This window comes from Haemorhous mexicanus, chromosome 29 (assembly GCF_027477595.1).
Source record: "Haemorhous mexicanus isolate bHaeMex1 chromosome 29, bHaeMex1.pri, whole genome shotgun sequence".
NCBI classification, from domain to species: Eukaryota; Metazoa; Chordata; class Aves; order Passeriformes; family Fringillidae; genus Haemorhous; species Haemorhous mexicanus.
The window spans coordinates 3,323,013-3,342,488 of record NC_082369.1 but is presented as its reverse complement, the minus strand read 5'-3'; the positions used below and the strand labels follow the sequence as shown (position 1 = coordinate 3,342,488).

The 19,476-nt window shown below is 55.0% G+C and overlaps 1 protein-coding gene across 22 annotated transcripts in view; it reads right to left on the bottom strand.

Moving 5' to 3' along the window:
• Positions 1-19,476, bottom strand: part of MUC16 (mucin 16, cell surface associated) — a 71,906-nt gene that overhangs the window by 28,093 nt on the left and 24,337 nt on the right. For 17 of the 22 annotated variants that reach the window (XM_059870130.1, XM_059870127.1, XM_059870124.1 and 14 more), the window contains exons 3-17: positions 5,030-19,476; positions 4,202-4,344; positions 4,024-4,091; positions 3,436-3,608; positions 3,299-3,325; positions 2,922-3,067; positions 2,745-2,812; positions 2,155-2,327; positions 2,018-2,044; positions 1,641-1,786; positions 1,465-1,532; positions 878-1,050; positions 741-767; positions 368-510; positions 191-258 (exon numbers count right to left, since the gene is read on the bottom strand). The exon at positions 5,030-19,476 is cut by the window's right edge and continues 14,865 nt beyond it. In XM_059870130.1, coding sequence (XP_059726113.1) covers positions 191-258; positions 368-510; positions 741-767; positions 878-1,050; positions 1,465-1,532; positions 1,641-1,786; positions 2,018-2,044; positions 2,155-2,327; positions 2,745-2,812; positions 2,922-3,067; positions 3,299-3,325; positions 3,436-3,608; positions 4,024-4,091; positions 4,202-4,344; positions 5,030-19,476 — 15,897 coding nt within the window. The remainder of the gene's footprint in view (positions 1-190; positions 259-367; positions 511-740; positions 768-877; positions 1,051-1,464; positions 1,533-1,640; positions 1,787-2,017; positions 2,045-2,154; positions 2,328-2,744; positions 2,813-2,921; positions 3,068-3,298; positions 3,326-3,435; positions 3,609-4,023; positions 4,092-4,201; positions 4,345-5,029) is intronic. The other 5 variants (XM_059870131.1, XM_059870128.1, XM_059870111.1 and 2 more) reach the window with 4 other exon arrangements.

The window sequence follows — 19,476 nt, the reverse complement described above, 5'->3', positions numbered from 1 at the left end:
GAGGAGCACCTTGAGATGAGATTATAGGCTTTGAGGAGAATGTGTAAGAATGATGGAAATCTGTGAGAAGGTCTTTGGACAGAAGAGCATTAGTTGGAAGGTCCTGCCTCAGGAAAGAGGTGAACATGAGCATGCCAGATCCATTTATGATGGAGGGGCTTGCCAAGGGACACTGTGGTGAAACCCATACCTGAAGCCTGTTGTTTCACATCCTTGGAAAACAGGGCCAATGCTGCTGTCCTTCAGCAGGCGGTCCAGCTGCAAAGGGAAGACATTTCCCAGTTAAGCCATGAGCAGCTCTCTGCACTCCATTGAACTTGATGAGTAGAGTGAGGACATGAGTATGTCCCACTGATGGTTGACTTACCAGGCTGTTCATAACCCTTCTTGTAGCTCTGAACTTGGCCGAGTCAGGATTCTCCAGGTCAGAAGTGTAGGGCAGGTTGGTGATGGTGAAGTTGACGGTGAAATGCTCAAGGGCAGCTGTCGTTGTTGGTGGGTGGGTGGGAGCTGGAAGAAGCACAGATGGGGAATGACCAGGGGCATGACTGGGTTGTTACATGCAAGGCTTGAAAAGTGCAGAGGTTTCCTGCCAGCCCTGCTCCCCATGGGGAAGGACAGGAGGATCCCCATGTCCCCAGGATCAAATGCCCTAGGCCCCAGCTGCCACTGTTGTAAAGAAATCCCCACTGTGGCCTTTCCTGACTTCAGATCCCATCCCAGTCCTGCAAGGTACTCACTGGTCAGCACTGACTGCTCGTTGTATCCTGGGGAAAGAGAGAGACAGAGGGTCAGGAGCTGGGGCTGGGCAAGGGGCAGCACTGGGGCAGGGCTGCCATGGGGGAGCAGAGGAGGCCGAGGGAGGAGCGGCGGTCACCGTTGACGTAGAGGCTGTCCTTGTCCAGGCTGTAGGGGCCCAGCTGGGTGATGCCTCTGGTCTTGTTGCTCACTTGGTGGTACAGCCCCACCCTGTCCAAAGGTGCAGCCCAGGGCTCCTTGCTGTAGGTGCACACGGCGTCCACCCGGGTCTGGTCCCTGTCACTGCCCGGCCTGAAAAACACAGCGACCTCCCTGAGCATCCTCCTCTGCCTGTTTTCACTCAAAGATGGGCTTGAAACTGCCCATGGTTATTTCTGAGTTGAAATGCAAGCTTTGCCTTCCACTAATTACAGTGTCTTCTTGGTGTTGGTAAACTCTTCTCCAGCATCATTATCCGTCTGTACATAGTCATGAAAGTGAGGGCCTGGAAGGACTTTTGAGTCACCTTGGGATTGGGTCATTAGAACCCAAATAGGGGAGTGTAGCATGTGAGGAGGAAATATAAGAGAGATGTACAACAGGGGAAAGGTCCTGAGAAGGACAGAGAATTTCCTTACTCCATGAAAGAGAAGAACATGACCATGACTGGTTCTCTTATGTCTTATGTGATGGCACTGCAAAGGGACATTGGAGGGCCACTCATACCTGAAGTCTGTTGCTTCACATCCTTGGAAAGCAGGGCCAATGCTGCTGTCCTTCAGCAGGTGGTCGAGCTGCAAAGGGAAGAGGTTTCCCAGTAAGGGCATGGCAATCTCAAGGCGCACTCTTCCAGCACTAAAGGCTCAGAGAGGGTGACAATTTCTCTGTGCTGGTCTGCTTACCAGAGTGTTCATAACTCTCCGAGAAGCTTTGAACTTGGCTGAGTCAGGATTCTCCAGGTCAGAAGTGTAGGGCAGGTTGGTGATGGTGAAGTTGACAGTGAAACGCTCAAGGGAAGCAGCTGTCGTTGTTGGCGCCTGAGTGGGAGCTGGAAGAAGCACAGATGGGGAGTGACATGGGGCAAAGAGGAGGTTATTACAGCCCTGGCTAGACAAGTGCAGACATTTCTTGCCAGCCCTGCTCCATAAGGGGAAGGATGAGAGGATCCCCATGTCCCCAGGATCTCATGCCCCAGCCCCAAGATTCCTCTGCCTTACAGAAGACCACAGTGTGACACTTGCTGTTTTGGGATCCCATCCTCCTCCCTCAAGGTACTCACTGGTCAGCACTGGCTGCTCGTTGTATCCTGAGAAAAGAGAGAGACAGAGGGTCAGGAGCTGGGGCTGGGCAAGGGGCACCACTGGGGCAGGGCTGCCATGGGGGAGCAGAGGAGGCCGAGGGAGGAGCGGCGGTCACCGTTGACGTAGAGGCTGTCCTTGTCCAGGCTGTAGGGGCCCAGCTGGGTGATGCCTCTGGTCTTGTTGCTCACTTGGTGGTACAGCCCCACCCTGTCCAAAGGTGCAGCCCAGGGCTCCTTGCTGTAGGTGCACACGGCGTCCACCCGGGTCTGGTCCCTGTCACTGCCCGGCCTGAAAAACACAGGGACCTCCCTCAGAAATCCTCCTCGCCTCATGCTTCCTTCAGGGGCAGCTGTTGGACCTGCCTTTGCCATTTCTAAGTTGGAATGCAAGCTCTGCCTTCCCAAAATATGGCTGTTTCTTTTTCTGTTCCTGCTCTCCACCTTCTCTAATGCTCCAGGTCCGTTCAGAAACAAGTAATCAAGGCCAGACCAGAAGCCTTCTCATGGTTTGACCATGAGGAGCACCTTGAGATGAGATTATAGGCTTTGAGGAGAATGTGTAAGAATGATGGAAATCTGTGAGAAGGTCTTTGGACAGAAGAGCATTAGTTAGAAGGTCCTGCCTCAGGAAAGAGGTGAACATGAGCATGCCAGATCCATTTATGATGGAGGGGCTTGCCAAGGGACACTGTGGTGAAACCCATACCTGAAGCCTGTTGTTTCACATCCTTGGAAAACAGGGCCAATGCTGCTGTCCTTCAGCAGGCGGTCCAGCTGCAAAGGGAAGACATTTCCCAGTTAAGCCATGAGCAGCTCTCTGCACTCCATTGAACTTGATGAGTAGAGTGAGGACATGAGTATGTCCCACTGATGGTTGACTTACCAGGCTGTTTATAACCCTTTGTGTAGCTCTGAACTTGGCCGAGTCAGGATTCTCCAGGTCAGAAGTGTAGGGCAGGTTGGTGATGGTGAAGTTGACGGTGAAATGCTCAAGGGCAGCTGTCGTTGTTGTTGGTGGGTGGGTGGGAGCTGGAAGAAGCACAGATGGGGAATGACCAGGGGCATGACTGGGTTGTTACATGCAAGGCTTGAAAAGTGCAGAGGTTTCCTGCCAGCCCTGCTCCATAAGGGGAAGGATGAGAGGATCCCCATGTCCCCAGGATCAAATGCCCCAGGCCCCCAACCACCACTTTCCTCAAGAAAACCCCAGTGTGGCAGTTGCTGCCTTCAGATCCCATCCCAGTCCTGCAAGGTACTCACTGGTCAGCACTGGCTGCTCGTTGTATCCTGGGGAAAGAGAGAGACAGAGGGTCAGGAGCTGGGGCTGGGCAAGGGGCAGCACTGGGGCAGGGCTGCCATGGGGGAGCAGAGGAGGCCGAGGGAGGAGCAGCAGTCACCGTTGACGTAGAGGCTGTCCTTGTCCAGGCTGTAGGGGCCCAGCTGGGTGATGCCTCTGGTCTTGTTGCTCACTTGGTGGTACAGCCCCACCCTGTCCAAAGGTGCAGCCCAGGGCTCCTTGCTGTAGGTGCACACGGCGTCCACCCGGGTCTGGTCCCTGTCACTGCCCGGCCTGAAAAACACAGCGACCTCCCTCAGAAATCATCCTCTGCACATCTCCTCTCAAGGCTGGGCTTGAAACTGCCATGCTGGCATTTCTGAGTTGAAATGCAAGAATTGCCTTCCCAAAATATTCAAGTGTGTTCTTGGTTTCAGTAAACCCTTCTCCAGCTTCATGATCAGTCTGGACATGTTCATGAAAGAGAGGGCCTGGAAGGACTTTTGAGTCACCTTGGGATTGGGTCTTCACCACCCAAACAGTAGAATGTAGCAGATGAGGGGGAAATAGAAGAGAGAGTTACAACAGGAGAAAGTTCCTGGGAAGGACAGAGAATGCCCTTGCTTCATAAAGGAGGAAAACATGACCATGACTGGTTCTCTTACATAAGTGAGGGCCCTGCAAGGGCACATTGGAGGGCCACTCATACCTGAAGTCTGTTGCTTCACATCCTTGGAAAGCAGGGCCAATGCTGCTGTCCTTCAGCAGGCGGTCGAGCTGGCGAGGGAAGAGGTTTACCAATTAGAGCACGGCAATCTCACTGTGCACTCTCCAAATATAGAGGGCCCAGGGATGGTAAGACAATTTCCAAGTGATGTTTGCCTTACCAGAGTGTTCATAACCCTTCTTGTAGCTCTGAACTTGGCCGAGTCAGGATTCTCCAGGTCAGAAGTGTAGGGCAGGTTGGTGATGGTGAAGTTGACAGTGAAACGCTCGAGGGTGGCAGCTGTTGTTGGTGGATGGGTGGGAGCTGGAAGAAGCACAGATGGGGAATGACAAGGGGCAAGGGACTCAGTGTCAGGGTTCTGGATGGATAATCACAGAGCTCACATGTCACTCCTGCCAGCCATGGGGTTGCCCATCCATGCCTCCGTTTCTCCTAGTTCTCTATGCAACTATAAGGCTGTTTTGTTCCCAGTCTGAATTATGAATGTGTTCTTTTCCTTTTAAAATACTGAGGTTAGGATTTCTTTCATTTTATTTTTAACAGATATTAGACATTAATATATAGATATATAGGAAATTATATATCTGTTATGCAATTTGTCACAATATTATGCCAATACATTTTACCAGTGAAATGCTTAATGATCTAATATTAATGACATTGAATTTGTAACTGAGAAAAACCATCCCCCTGGGGTTCTCATGCCTTTTAATTGAGGCTGATAGTGCAGTATACAAACACTATACAGCACTTAAAAACACCTGAATGGTTAGCTAATTAAAAAAAATGAAAAAATTAAACCCATATGGCACATATAATAGAAATTATAATTGAAAAATTTGCAAAAATTAAGGAGAAAAAAATAGGATTTAGACAACCACTCTTTACTCATCATGGGCCTTTACTAAACAAAGGTATATATTAATAAAACTATTTCATAGAAAAATAATTAAAATTACTCCGTTTTTATAATAGTAATAGAACTTACTCGGTGTGACACCAAGACTAATACGAGGCTTTGTGGTCGTTTCTGAAGGCAGTGTGCCGCTGACAGCAAGAAAAGGAGATCGAGAGGTCTGCGAAGTAAATGGACCAAAGGTAGAAAAAACTAGATGGGAAGTCGTCTCGACAGGGGATGTCCTCAAACTTTCTGCTGAAGAAAAAACGACCTTAGAGCTTGTCACAAGTGGAGATGTCATGGGATGAACTGAAGAAACAGAAGCGGTAAACACGGGCACAGCTGTGCTCTGTACACCAGAAGAGGAAACTCCAAGGCTTGTGGTGGTGGATGCTGTGGTGGACTGAAAAAGTGATGTGGCCAGACCAGCAGCTGTGGAGGTCGCCTCAAGAACAGTGCTGCTGGTGGGTGTCATTGTGGTGAAAGTTGAGGAAGTGATCTCCAGAGTGGAGCTCAGAGGAGCAGCAGAAGTGGTGGCAGAAGTTGATCTTGTCCCAGGAGCAGAGGACATCGTTTGTGCAAAGCCAGTGGTGGTCGCCGCTCCTATCTTTATCACTGGGATGGCTACATAGTCACCAGGGGATGTTCCAGCAGGGCTGGATTGGATTGCAGTTGTGGCTGACGTCTTGGGGCCGGAGCTTTGTCCTGTGGTTGACATGATTGTGGAGGTTGTGACATGTGGGGATGTCTCGAGCCGAGCTGAAGAGACTGAAGGCATAGACTCAGATGTGGACTGCACAAAGGAGGTGGTGGCTTCTGGACTTGTGGTGGTGGACGCTGTGGTGGACTGAACAAGTGATGTGGCCAGACCAGCAGCTGTGGAGGTTGTCTCAAGAACAGTGCTGCTGGTGGGTGTCGCTGTGGTGAAAGTTGAGGAAGAGATCTCCAGAGTAGAGCTCAGAGGAGCAGCAGTGGTGGCAGAAGTTGGTCCTGTCCCAGGAACAGAGGTGGATGTTTGGGTGAGGACCGTGCTGCTCGCCGTTGTTGCCTCTCTTTCTGCAGTGGTGGCCTGCTGACTCAAGGGACTCTCCGTGGGGCTGGATTGCATGGCTGTGGTGGCTGAAGCCTTTGGTTTGGAGGTTTGTTCCACGGTCGAGAGGACTGTGGAGCTTGGCTCCAATGGAGACGTGTCGGCTCTAGTGGAAGAGGCTGCAGCCGTAGACTCGGGAGGCGATGTGGCCTGTGCACTCGAGGTGCGGAATTCTGTTGTCAAGGCGGTGGGCACCGTGCTGGGCTCAGAGGTTAAAGTTGCCGTAGCTGCAGCGGTTGAGGTTGTCTGCAAGGGCGTGGTGGTGCTTGTAGTTGTGGTGAGAGCTGGTGAACTGCTCTCCTGAGCAGAGCTCGTAGGAAGAGAAGAGGCGGTGGCAGAAGTTGAGCTTGTCCCAGCAGCAGCGGAGGATGTTTGTGCACCCACCGCAGAGGTTGCCGTTGTCTGTCCCAATTCAGTGGTGACCTGCTCAGGAGTGGATGTCCCAGTAGGGCTTGATTGCACTGGAGAGGTTGCTGAAGTCTTTAGGCTGGAGCTTTCCGCTGTCGTCGACAGGATTGGGGAGGTTGTCACAAGTGGAGACGTTTCTGGTCGAGCTGAAGGGACTGAGGTCGAAGACTCGCGCTCCGTTGTGGGCTGCACAGCAGAGGTGGTACCTTCCAGCCTTGTGGTGGCGGACGCTGCGGTGGACTGAACAAGTGATGTGGCCAGACCAGCAGCTGTGGAGGTCGCCTCAAGAACAGTGCTGCTGGTGGGTGTCATTGTGGTGAAAGTTGAGGAAGTGATCTCCAGAGTGGAGCTCAGAGGAGCAGCAGAAGTGGTGGCAGAAGTTGATCTTGTCCCAGGAGCAGAAGACATCGTTTGTGCAAAGCCAGTGGTGGTCGCCGCTCCTATCTTTGTCACTGGGATGGCTACATAGTCACCAGGGGATGTTCCAGCAGGGCTGGATTGGATTGCAGTTGTGGCTGACGTCTTGGGGCCGGAGCTTTGTCCTGTGGTTGACATGATTGTGGAGGTTGTGACATGTGGGGACGTCTCGAGCCGAGCTGAAGAGACTGAAGGCATAGACTCAGATGTGGACTGCACAAAGGAGGTGGTGGCTTCTGGACTTGTGGTGGTGGACGCTGTGGTGGACTGAACAAGTGATGTGGCCAGACCAGCAGCTGTGGAGGTTGTCGCAAGAACAGTGCTGCTGGTGGGTGTCGCTGTGGTGAAAGTTGAGGAAGAGATCTCCAGAGTAGAGCTCAGAGGAGCAGCAGAAGTGGTGGCAGAAGTTGGTCCTGTCCCAGGAACAGAGGTGGATGTTTGGGTGAGGACCGTGCTGCTCGCCGTTGTTGCCTCTCTTTCTGCAGTGGTGGCCTGCTGACTCAAGGGACTCTCCGTGGGGCTGGATTGCATGGCTGTGGTGGCTGAAGCCTTTGGTTTGGAGGTTTGTTCCACGGTCGAGAGGACTGTGGAGCTTGGCTCCAATGGAGACGTGTCGGCTCTAGTGGAAGAGGCTGCAGCCGTAGACTCGGGAGGCGATGTGGCCTGTGCACTCGAGGTGGGGAATTCTGTTGTCAAGGCGGTGGGCACCGTGCTGGGCTCAGAGGTTAAAGTTGCCGTAGCTGCAGCGGTTGAGGTTGTCTGCAAGGGCGTGGTGGTGCTTGTAGTTGTGGTGAGAGCTGGTGAACTGCTCTCCTGAGCAGAGCTCGTAGGAAGAGAAGAGGCGGTGGCAGAAGTTGAGCTTGTCCCAGCAGCAGCGGAGGATGTTTGTGCATGCACCGCAGAGGTTGCCGTTGTCTGTCCCAATTCAGTGGTGACCTGCTCAGGAGTGGATGTCCCAGTAGGGCTTGATTGCACTGGAGAGGTTGCTGAAGTCTTTAGGCTGGAGCTTTCCGCTGTCGTCGACAGGATTGTGGAGGATGTCACAAGTGGAGACGTTTCTGGTCGAGCTGAAGGGACTGAGGTCGAAGACTCGCGCTCCGTTGTGGGCTGCACAGCAGAGGTGGTACCTTCCAGCCTTGTGGTGGCGGACGCTGCGGTGGACTGAACAAGTGATGTGGCCAGACCAGCAGCTGCGGAGGTCGTCTCAAGAACAGTGCTGCTGGTGGGTGTCGCTGTGGTGAAAGTTGAGGAAGTGATCTCCAGAGTAGAGCTCAGAGGAGCAGCAGAAGTGGTGGCAGAAGTTGATCTTGTCCCAGGAGCAGAGGACATCGTTTGTGCAAAGCCAGTGGTGGTCGCCGCTCCTATCTTTGTCACTGGGATGGCTACATAGTCACCAGGGGATGTTCCAGCAGGGCTGGATTGGATTGCAGTTGTGGCTGACGTCTTGGGGCCGGAGCTTTGTCCTGTGGTTGACATGATTGTGGAGGTTGTGACATGTGGGGACGTCTCGAGCCGAGCTGAAGAGACTGAAGGCATAGACTCAGATGTGGACTGCACAAAGGAGGTGGTGGCTTCTGGACTTGTGGTGGTGGACGCGGTGGTGGACTGAACAAGTGATGTGGCCAGACCAGCAGCTGTGGAGGTTGTCTCAAGAACAGTGCTGCTGGTGGGTGTCGCTGTGGTGAAAGTTGAGGAAGAGATCTCCAGAGTAGAGCTCAGAGGAGCAGCAGAAGTGGTGGCAGAAGTTGGTCCTGTCCCAGGAGCAGAGGTGGATGTTTGGGTGAGGACCGTGCTGCTCGCGGTTGTTGCCTCTCTTTCTGCAGTGGTGGCCTGCTGACTCAAGGGACTCTCCGTGGGGCTGGATTGCATGGCTGTGGTGGCTGAAGCCTTTGGTTTGGAGGTTTGTTCCACGGTCGAGAGGACTGTGGAGCTTGGCTCCAATGGAGACGTGTCGGCTCTAGTGGAAGAGGCTGCAGCCGTAGACTCGGGAGGCGATGTGGCCTGTGCACTCGAGGTGGGGAATTCTGTTGTCAAGGCGGTGGGCACCGTGCTGGGCTCAGAGGTTAAAGTTGCCGTAGCTGCAGCGGTTGAGGTTGTCTGCAAGGGCGTGGTGGTGCTTGTAGTTGTGGTGAGAGCTGGTGAACTGCTCTCCTGAGCAGAGCTCGTAGGAAGAGAAGAGGCGGTGGCAGAAGTTGAGCTTGTCCCAGCAGCAGCGGAGGATGTTTGTGCACCCACCGCAGAGGTTGCCGTTGTCTGTCCCAATTCAGTGGTGACCTGCTCAGGAGTGGATGTCCCAGTAGGGCTTGATTGCACTGGAGAGGTTGCTGAAGTCTTTAGGCTGGAGCTTTCCGCTGTCGTCGACAGGATTGTGGAGGTTGTCACAAGTGGAGACGTTTCTGGTCGAGCTGAAGGTACTGAGGTCGAAGACTCGCGCTCCGTTGTGGGCTGCACAGCAGAGGTGGTACCTTCCAGCCTTGTGGTGGCGGACGCTGCGGTGGACTGAACAAGTGATGTGGCCAGACCAGCAGCTGCGGAGGTCGTCTCAAGAACAGTGCTGCTGGTGGGTGTCATTGTGGTGAAAGTTGAGGAAGTGATCTCCAGAGTGGAGCTCAGAGGAGCAGCAGAAGTGGTGGCAGAAGTTGATCTTGTCCCAGGAGCAGAGGACATCGTTTGTGCAAAGCCAGTGGTGGTCGCCGCTCCTATCTTTGTCACTGGGATGGCTACATAGTCACCAGGGAATGTTCCAGCAGGGCTGGATATGATTGCAGTTGTGGCTGACGTCTTGGGGCCGGAGCTTTGTCCTGTGGTTGACATGATTGTGGAGGTTGTGACATGTGGGGACGTCTCGAGCCGAGCTGAAGAGACTGAAGGCATAGACTCAGATGTGGACTGCACAAAGGAGGTGGTGGCTTCTGGACTTGTGGTGGTGGACGCTGTGGTGGACTGAACAAGTGATGTGGCCAGACCAGCAGCTGTGGAGGTTGTCGCAAGAACAGTGCTGCTGGTGGGTGTCGCTGTGGTGAAAGTTGAGGAAGAGATCTCCAGAGTAGAGCTCAGAGGAGCAGCAGAAGTGGTGGCAGAAGTTGGTCCTGTCCCAGGAACAGAGGTGGATGTTTGGGTGAGGACCGTGCTGCTCGCGGTTGTTGCCTCTCTTTCTGCAGTGGTGGCCTGCTGACTCAAGGGACTCTCCGTGGGGCTGGATTGCATGGCTGTGGTGGCTGAAGCCTTTGGTTTGGAGGTTTGTTCCACGGTCGAGAGGACTGTGGAGCTTGGCTCCAATGGAGACGTGTCGGCTCTAGTGGAAGAGGCTGCAGCCGTAGACTCGGGAGGCGATGTGGCCTGTGCACTCGAGGTGGGGAATTCTGTTGTCAAGGCGGTGGGCACCGTGCTGGGCTCAGAGGTTAAAGTTGCCGTAGCTGCAGCGGTTGAGGTTGTCTGCAAGGGCGTGGTGGTGCTTGTAGTTGTGGTGAGAGCTGGTGAACTGCTCTCCTGAGCAGAGCTCGTAGGAAGAGAAGAGGCGGTGGCAGAAGTTGAGCTTGTCCCAGCAGCAGCGGAGGATGTTTGTGCACGCACCGCAGAGGTTGCCGTTGTCTGTCCCAATTCAGTGGTGACCTGCTCAGGAGTGGATGTCCCAGTAGGGCTTGATTGCACTGGAGAGGTTGCTGAAGTCTTTAGGCTGGAGCTTTCCGCTGTCGTCGACAGGATTGTGGAGGATGTCACAAGTGGAGACGTTTCTGGTCGAGCTGAAGGGACTGAGGTCGAAGACTCACGCTCCGTTGTGGGCTGCACAGCAGAGGTGGTACCTTCCAGCCTTGTGGTGGCGGACGCTGCGGTGGACTGAACAAGTGATGTGGCCAGACCAGCAGCTGCGGAGGTCGTCTCAAGAACAGTGCTGCTGGTGGGTGTCGCTGTGGTGAAAGTTGAGGAAGTGATCTCCAGAGTAGAGCTCAGAGGAGCAGCAGAAGTGGTGGCAGAAGTTGATCTTGTCCCAGGAGCAGAGGACATCGTTTGTGCAAAGCCAGTGGTGGTCGCCGCTCCTATCTTTGTCACTGGGATGGCTACATAGTCACCAGGGGATGTTCCAGCAGGGCTGGATTGGATTGCAGTTGTGGCTGACGTCTTGGGGCCGGAGCTTTGTCCTGTGGTTGACATGATTGTGGAGGTTGTGACATGTGGGGACGTCTCGAGCCGAGCTGAAGAGACTGAAGGCATAGACTCAGATGTGGACTGCACAAAGGAGGTGGTGGCTTCTGGACTTGTGGTGGTGGACGCGGTGGTGGACTGAACAAGTGATGTGGCCAGACCAGCAGCTGTGGCGGTTGTCTCAAGAACAGTGCTGCTGGTGGGTGTCGCTGTGGTGAAAGTTGAGGAAGAGATCTCCAGAGTAGAGCTCAGAGGAGCAGCAGAAGTGGTGGCAGAAGTTGGTCCTGTCCCAGGAACAGAGGTGGATGTTTGGGTGAGGACCGTGCTGCTCGCCGTTGTTTCCTGTGTTGCTGCAGTGGTGGCCTGCTGACTCAAGGGACTCTCCGTGGGGCTGGATTGCATGGCTGTGGTGGCTGAAGCCTTTGGTTTGGAGGTTTGTTCCACGGTCGAGAGGACTGTGGAGCTTGGCTCCAATGGAGACGTGTCGGCTCTAGTAGAAGAGGCTGCAGCCGTAGACTCGGGAGGCGATGTGGCCTGTGCACTCGAGGTGGGGAATTCTGTTGTCAAGGCGGTGGGCACCGTGCTGGGCTCAGAGGTTAAAGTTGCCGTAGCTGCAGCGGTTGAGGTTGTCTGCAAGGGCGTGGTGGTGCTTGTAGTTGTGGTGAGAGCTGGTGAACTGCTCTCCTGAGCAGAGCTCGTAGGAAGAGAAGAGGCGGTGGCAGAAGTTGAGCTTGTCCCAGCAGCAGCGGAGGATGTTTGTGCACCCACCGCAGAGGTTGCCGTTGTTTGTCCCAATTCAGTGGTGACCTGCTCAGGAGTGGATGTCCCAGTAGGGCTTGATTGCACTGGAGAGGTTACTGAAGTCTTTAGGCTGGAGCTATCCGCTGTCGTCGACAGGATTGTGGAGGATGTCACAAGTGGAGACGTTTCTGGTCGAGCTGAAGGGACTGAGGTCGAAGACTCACGCTCCGTTGTGGGCTGCACAGCAGAGGTGGTACCTTCCAGCCTTGTGGTGGCGGACGCTGCGGTGGACTGAACAAGTGATGTGGCCAGACCAGCAGCTGCGGAGGTCGTCTCAAGAACAGTGCTGCTGGTGGGTGTCGCTGTGGTGAAAGTTGAGGAAGTGATCTCCAGAGTAGAGCTCAGAGGAGCAGCAGAAGTGGTGGCAGAAGTTGATCTTGTCCCAGGAGCAGAGGACATCGTTTGTGCAAAGCCAGTGGTGGTCGCCGCTCCTATCTTTGTCACTGGGATGGCTACATAGTCACCAGGGGATGTTCCAGCAGGGCTGGATTGGATTGCAGTTGTGGCTGACGTCTTGGGGCCGGAGCTTTGTCCTGTGGTTGACATGATTGTGGAGGTTGTGACATGTGGGGACGTCTCGAGCCGAGCTGAAGAGACTGAAGGCATAGACTCAGATGTGGACTGCACAAAGGAGGTGGTGGCTTCTGGACTTGTGGTGGTGGACGCGGTGGTGGACTGAACAAGTGATGTGGCCAGACCAGCAGCTGTGGCGGTTGTCTCAAGAACAGTGCTGCTGGTGGGTGTCGCTGTGGTGAAAGTTGAGGAAGAGATCTCCAGAGTAGAGCTCAGAGGAGCAGCAGAAGTGGTGGCAGAAGTTGGTCCTGTCCCAGGAACAGAGGTGGATGTTTGGGTGAGGACCGTGCTGCTCGCCGTTGTTTCCTGTGTTGCTGCAGTGGTGGCCTGCTGACTCAAGGGACTCTCCGTGGGGCTGGATTGCATGGCTGTGGTGGCTGAAGCCTTTGGTTTGGAGGTTTGTTCCACGGTCGAGAGGACTGTGGAGCTTGGCTCCAATGGAGACGTGTCGGCTCTAGTGGAAGAGGCTGCAGCCGTAGACTCGGGAGGCGATGTGGCCTGTGCACTCGAGGTGGGGAATTCTGTTGTCAAGGCGGTGGGCACCGTGCTGGGCTCAGAGGTTAAAGTTGCCGTAGCTGCAGCGGTTGAGGTTGTCTGCAAGGGCGTGGTGGTGCTTGTAGTTGTGGTGAGAGCTGGTGAACTGCTCTCCTGAGCAGAGCTCGTAGGAAGAGAAGAGGCGGTGGCAGAAGTTGAGCTTGTCCCAGCAGCAGCGGAGGATGTTTGTGCACCCACCGCAGAGGTTGCCGTTGTTTGTCCCAATTCAGTGGTGACCTGCTCAGGAGTGGATGTCCCAGTAGGGCTTGATTGCACTGGAGAGGTTGCTGAAGTCTTTAGGCTGGAGCTTTCCGCTGTCATCGACAGGATTGTGGAGGTTGTCACAAGTGGAGACGTTTCTGGTCGAGCTGAAGGGACTGAGGTCGAAGACTCGCGCTCCGTTGTGGGCTGCACAGCAGAGGTGGTACCTTCCAGCCTTGTGGTGGCGGACGCTGCGGTGGACTGAACAAGTGATGTGGCCAGACCAGCAGCTGTGGAGGTCGCCTCAAGAACAGTGCTGCTGGTGGGTGTCATTGTGGTGAAAGTTGAGGAAGTGATCTCCAGAGTGGAGCTCAGAGGAGCAGCAGAAGTGGTGGCAGAAGTTGATCTTGTCCCAGGAGCAGAGGACATTGTTTGTGCAAAGCCAGTGGTGGTCGCCGCTCCTATCTTTGTCACTGGGATGGCTACATAGTCACCAGGGGATGTTCCAGCAGGGCTGGATTGGATTGCAGTTGTGGCTGACGTCTTGGGGCCGGAGCTTTGTCCTGTGGTTGACATGATTGTGGAGGTTGTGACATGTGGGGACGTCTCGAGCCGAGCTGAAGAGACTGAAGGCATAGACTCAGATGTGGACTGCACAAAGGAGGTGGTGGCTTCTGGACTTGTGGTGGTGGACGCTGTGGTGGACTGAACAAGTGATGTGGCCAGACCAGCAGCTGTGGAGGTTGTCTCAAGAACAGTGCTGCTGCTGGGTGTCGCTGTGGTGAAAGCTGAGGAAGAGATCTCCAGAGTGGAGCTCAGAGGAGCAGCAGAAGTGGTGGCAGAAGTTGGTCCTGTCCCAGGAACAGAGGTGGATGTTTGGGTGAGGACCATGCTGCTCGCCGTTGTTGCCTCTCTTTCTGCAGTGGTGGCCTGCTGACTCAAGGGACTCTCCGTGGGGCTGGATTGCATGGCTGTGGTGGCTGAAGCCTTTGGTTTGGAGGTTTGTTCCACGGTCGAGAGGACTGTGGAGCTTGGCTCCAATGGAGACATGTCGGCTCTAGTGGAAGAGGCTGCAGCCGTAGACTCGGGAGGCGATGTGGCCTGTGCACTCGAGGTGGGGAATTCTGTTGTCAAGGCGGTGGGCACCGTGCTGGGCTCAGAGGTTAAAGTTGCCGTAGCTGCAGCGGTTGAGGTTGTCTGCAAGGGCGTGGTGGTGCTTGTAGTTGTGGTGAGAGCTGGTGAACTGCTCTCCTGAGCAGAGCTCGTAGGAAGAGAAGAGGCGATGGCAGAAGTTGAGCTTGTCCCAGCAGCAGCGGAGGATGTTTGTGCACCCACCGCAGAGGTTGCCGTTGTTTGTCCCAATTCAGTGGTGACCTGCTCAGGAGTGGATGTCCCAGTAGGGCTTGATTGCACTGGAGAGGTTACTGAAGTCTTTAGGCTGGAGCTATCCGCTGTCGTCGACAGGATTGTGGAGGTTGTCACAAGTGGAGACGTTTCTGGTCGAGCTGAAGGGACTGAGGTCGAAGACTCGCGCTCCGTTGTGGGCTGCACAGCAGAGCTGGTACCTTCCAGCCTTGTGGTGGCGGACGCTGCGGTGGACTGAACAAGTGATGTGGCCAGACCAGCAGCTGTGGAGGTCGCCTCAAGAACAGTGCTGCTGGTGGGTGTCATTGTGGTGAAAGTTGAGGAAGTGATCTCCAGAGTAGAGCTCAGAGGAGCAGCAGAAGTGGTGGCAGAAGTTGATCTTGTCCCAGGAGCAGAGGACATCGTTTGTGCAAAGCCAGTGGTGGTCGCCGCTCCTATCTTTGTCACTGGGATGGCTACATAGTCACCAGGGGATGTTCCAGCAGGGCTGGATTGGATTGCAGTTGTGGCTGACGTCTTGGGGCCGGAGCTTTGTCCTGTGGTTGACATGATTGTGGAGGTTGTGACATGTGGGGACGTCTCGAGCCGAGCTGAAGAGACTGAAGGCATAGACTCAGATGTGGACTGCACAAAGGAGGTGGTGGCTTCTGGACTTGTGGTGGTGGACGCTGTGGTGGACTGAACAAGTGATGTGGCCAGACCAGCAGCTGTGGAGGTTGTCTCAAGAACAGTGCTGCTGCTGGGTGTCGCTGTGGTGAAAGCTGAGGAAGAGATCTCCAGAGTGGAGCTCAGAGGAGCAGCAGAAGTGGTGGCAGAAGTTGGTCCTGTCCCAGGAACAGAGGTGGATGTTTGGGTGAGGACCGTGCTGCTCGCCGTTGTTGCCTCTCTTTCTGCAGTGGTGGCCTGCTGACTCAAGGGACTCTCCGTGGGGCTGGATTGCATGGCTGTGGTGGCTGAAGCCTTTGGTTTGGAGGTTTGTTCCACGGTCGAGAGGACTGTGGAGCTTGGCTCCAATGCAGACGTGTCGGCTCCAGTGGAAGAGGCTGCAGCCGTAGACTCGGGAGGCGATGTGGCCTGTGCACTCGAGGTGGGGAATTCTGTTGTCAAGGCGGTGGGCACCGTGCTGGGCTCAGAGGTTAAAGTTGCCGTAGCTGCAGCGGTTGAGGTTGTCTGCAAGGGCGTGGTGGTGCTTGTAGTTGTGGTGAGAGCTGGTGAACTGCTCTCCTGAGCAGAGCTCGTAGGAAGAGAAGAGGCGGTGGCAGAAGTTGAGCTTGTCCCAGCAGCAGCGGAGGATGTTTGTGCATGCACCGCAGAGGTTGCCGTTGTCTGTCCCAATTCAGTGGTGACCTGCTCAGGAGTGGATGTCCCAGTAGGGCTTGATTGCACTGGAGAGGTTACTGAAGTCTTTAGGCTGGAGCTATCCGCTGTCGTCGACAGGATTGTGGAGGTTGTCACAAGTGGAGACGTTTCTGGTCGAGCTGAAGGGACTGAGGTCGAAGACTCGCGCTCCGTTGTGGGCTGCACAGCAGAGCTGGTACCTTCCAGCCTTGTGGTGGCGGACGCTGCGGTGGACTGAACAAGTGATGTGGCCAGACCAGCAGCTGTGGAGGTCGCCTCAAGAACAGTGCTGCTGGTGGGTGTCATTGTGGTGAAAGTTGAGGAAGTGATCTCCAGAGTGGAGCTCAGAGGAGCAGCAGAAGTGGTGGCAGAAGTTGATCTTGTCCCAGGAGCAGAGGACATCGTTTGTGCAAAGCCAGTGGTGATCGCCGCTCCTATCTTTGTCACTGGGATGGCTACATAGTCACCAGGGGATGTTCCAGCAGGGCTGGATTGGATTGCAGTTGTGGCTGACGTCTTGGGGCCGGAGCTTTGTCCTGTGGTTGACATGATTGTGGAGGTTGTGACATGTGGGGACGTCTCGAGCCGAGCTGAAGAGACTGAAGGCATAGACTCAGATGTGGACTGCACAAAGGAGGTGGTGGCTTCTGGACTTGTGGTGGTGGACGCTGTGGTGGACTGAACAAGTGATGTGGCCAGACCAGCAGCTGTGGAGGTTGTCTCAAGAACAGTGCTGCTGCTGGGTGTCGCTGTGGTGAAAGCTGAGGAAGAGATCTCCAGAGTGGAGCTCAGAGGAGCAGCAGAAGTGGTGGCAGAAGTTGATCTTGTCCCAGGAGCAGAGGACATCGTTTGTGCAAAGCCAGTGGTGGTCGCCGCTCCTATCTTTGTCACTGGGATGGCTACATAGTCACCAGGGGATGTTCCAGCAGGGCTGGATTGGATTGCAGTTGTGGCTGACGTCTTGGGGCCGGAGCTTTGTCCTGTGGTTGACATGATTGTGGAGGTTGTGACATGTGGGGACGTCTCGAGCCGAGCTGAAGAGACTGAAGGCATAGACTCAGATGTGGACTGCACAAAGGAGGTGGTGGCTTCTGGACTTGTGGTGGTGGACGCTGTGGTGGACTGAACAAGTGATGTGGCCAGACCAGCAGCTGTGGAGGTTGTCTCAAGAACAGTGCTGCTGCTGGGTGTCGCTGTGGTGAAAGCTGAGGAAGAGATCTCCAGAGTGGAGCTCAGAGGAGCAGCAGAAGTGGTGGCAGAAGTTGGTCCTGTCCCAGGAACAGAGGTGGATGTTTGGGTGAGGACCGTGCTGCTCGCCGTTGTTGCCTCTCTTTCTGCAGTGGTGGCCTGCTGACTCAAGGGACTCTCCGTGGGGCTGGATTGCATGGCTGTGGTGGCTGAAGCCTTTGGTTTGGAGGTTTGTTCCACGGTCGAGAGGACTGTGGAGCTTGGCTCCAATGCAGACGTGTCGGCTCCAGTGGAAGAGGCTGCAGCCGTAGACTCGGGAGGCGATGTGGCCTGTGCACTCGAGGTGGGGAATTCTGTTGTCAAGGCGGTGGGCACCGTGCTGGGCTCAGAGGTTAAAGTTGCCGTAGCTGCAGCGGTTGAGGTTGTCTGCAAGGGCGTGGTGGTGCTTGTAGTTGTGGTGAGAGCTGGTGAACTGCTCTCCTGAGCAGAGCTCGTAGGAAGAGAAGAGGCGGTGGCAGAAGTTGAGCTTGTCCCAGCAGCAGCGGAGGATGTTTGTGCACCCACCGCAGAGGTTGCCGTTGTTTGTCCCAATTCAGTGGTGACCTGCTCAGGAGTGGATGTCCCAGTAGGGCTTGATTGCACTGGAGAGGTTGCTGAAGTCTTTAGGCTGGAGCTTTCTGCTGTCGACGACAGGATTGTGGAGGTTGTCACAAGTGGAGACGTTTCTGGTCGAGCTGAAGGGACTGAAGTCGAAGACTCGCGCTCCGTTGTGGGCTGCACAGCAGAGCTGGTAACTTCCAGCCTTGTGGTGGCGGACGCTGCGGTGGACTGAACAAGTGATGTGGCCAGACCAGCAGCTGTGGAGGTCGTCTCAAGAACAGTGCTGCTGGTGGGTGTCATTGTGGTGAAAGTTGAGGAAGTGATCTCCAGAGTAGAGCTCAGAGGAGCAGCAGAAGTGGTGGCAGAAGTTGATCTTGTCCCAGGAGCAGAGGACATTGTTTGTGCAAAGCCAGTGGTGGTCGCCGCTCCTATCTTTGTCACTGGGATGGCTACATAGTCACCAGGGGATGTTCCAGCAGGGCTGGATTGGATTGCAGTTGTGGCTGACGTCTTGGGGCCGGAGCTTTGTCCTGTGGTTGACATGATTGTGGAGGTTGTGACATGTGGGGACGTCTCGAGCCGAGCTGAAGAGACTGAAGGCATAGACTCAGATGTGGACTGCACAAAGGAGGTGGTGGCTTCTGGACTTGTGGTGGTGGACGCTGTGGTGGACTGAACAAGTGATGTGGCCAGACCAGCAGCTGTGGAGGTTGTCTCAAGAACAGTGCTGCTGCTGGGTGTCACTGTGGTGAAAGCTGAGGAAGAGATCTCCAGAGTGGAGCTCAGAGGAGCAGCAGAAGTGGTGGCAGAAGTTGGTCCTGTCCCAGGAACAGAGGTGGATGTTTGGGTGAGGACCATGCTGCTCGCCGTTGTTGCCTCTCTTTCTGCAGTGGTGGCCTGCTGACTCAAGGGACTCTCCGTGGGGCTGGATTGCATGGCTGTGGTGGCTGAAGCCTTTGGTTTGGAGGTTTGTTCCACGGTCGAGAGGACTGTGGAGCTTGGCTCCAATGGAGACGTGTCGGCTCTAGTGGAAGAGGCTGCAGCCGTAGACTCGGGAGGCGATGTGGCCTGTGCACTCGAGGTGGGGAATTCTGTTGTCAAGGCGGTGGGCACCGTGCTGGGCTCAGAGGTTAAAGTTGCCGTAGCTGCAGCGGTTGAGGTTGTCTGCAAGGGCGTGGTGGTGCTTGTAGTTGTGGTGAGAGCTGGTGAACTGCTCTCCTGAGCAGAGCTCGTAGGAAGAGAAGAGGCGGTGGCAGAAGTTGAGCTTGTCCCAGCAGCAGCGGAGGATGTTTGTGCACCCACCGCAGAGGTTGCCGTTGTTTGTCCCAATTCAGTGGTGACCTGCTCAGGAGTGGATGTCCCAGTAGGGCTTGATTGCACTGGAGAGGTTACTGAAGTCTTTAGGCTGGAGCTATCCGCTGTCGTCGACAGGATTGTGGAGGTTGTCACAAGTGGAGACGTTTCTGGTCGAGCTGAAGGGACTGAGGTCGAAGACTCGCGCTCCGTTGTGGGCTGCACAGCAGAGCTGGTACCTTCCAGCCTTGTGGTGGCGGACGCTGCGGTGGACTGAACAAGTGATGTGGCCAGACCAGCAGCTGTGGAGGTCGCCTCAAGAACAGTGCTGCTGGTGGGTGTCATTGTGGTGAAAGTTGAGGAAGTGATCTCCAGAGTGGAGCTCAGAGGAGCAGCAGAAGTGGTGGCAGAAGTTGATCTTGTCCCAGGAGCAGAGGACATCGTTTGTGCAAAGCCAGTGGTGGTCGCCGCTCCTATCTTTGTCACTGGGATGGCTACATAGTCACCAGGGGATGTTCCAGCAGGGCTGGATTGGATTGCAGTTGTGGCTGACGTCTTGGGGCCGGAGCTTTGTCCTGTGGTTGAC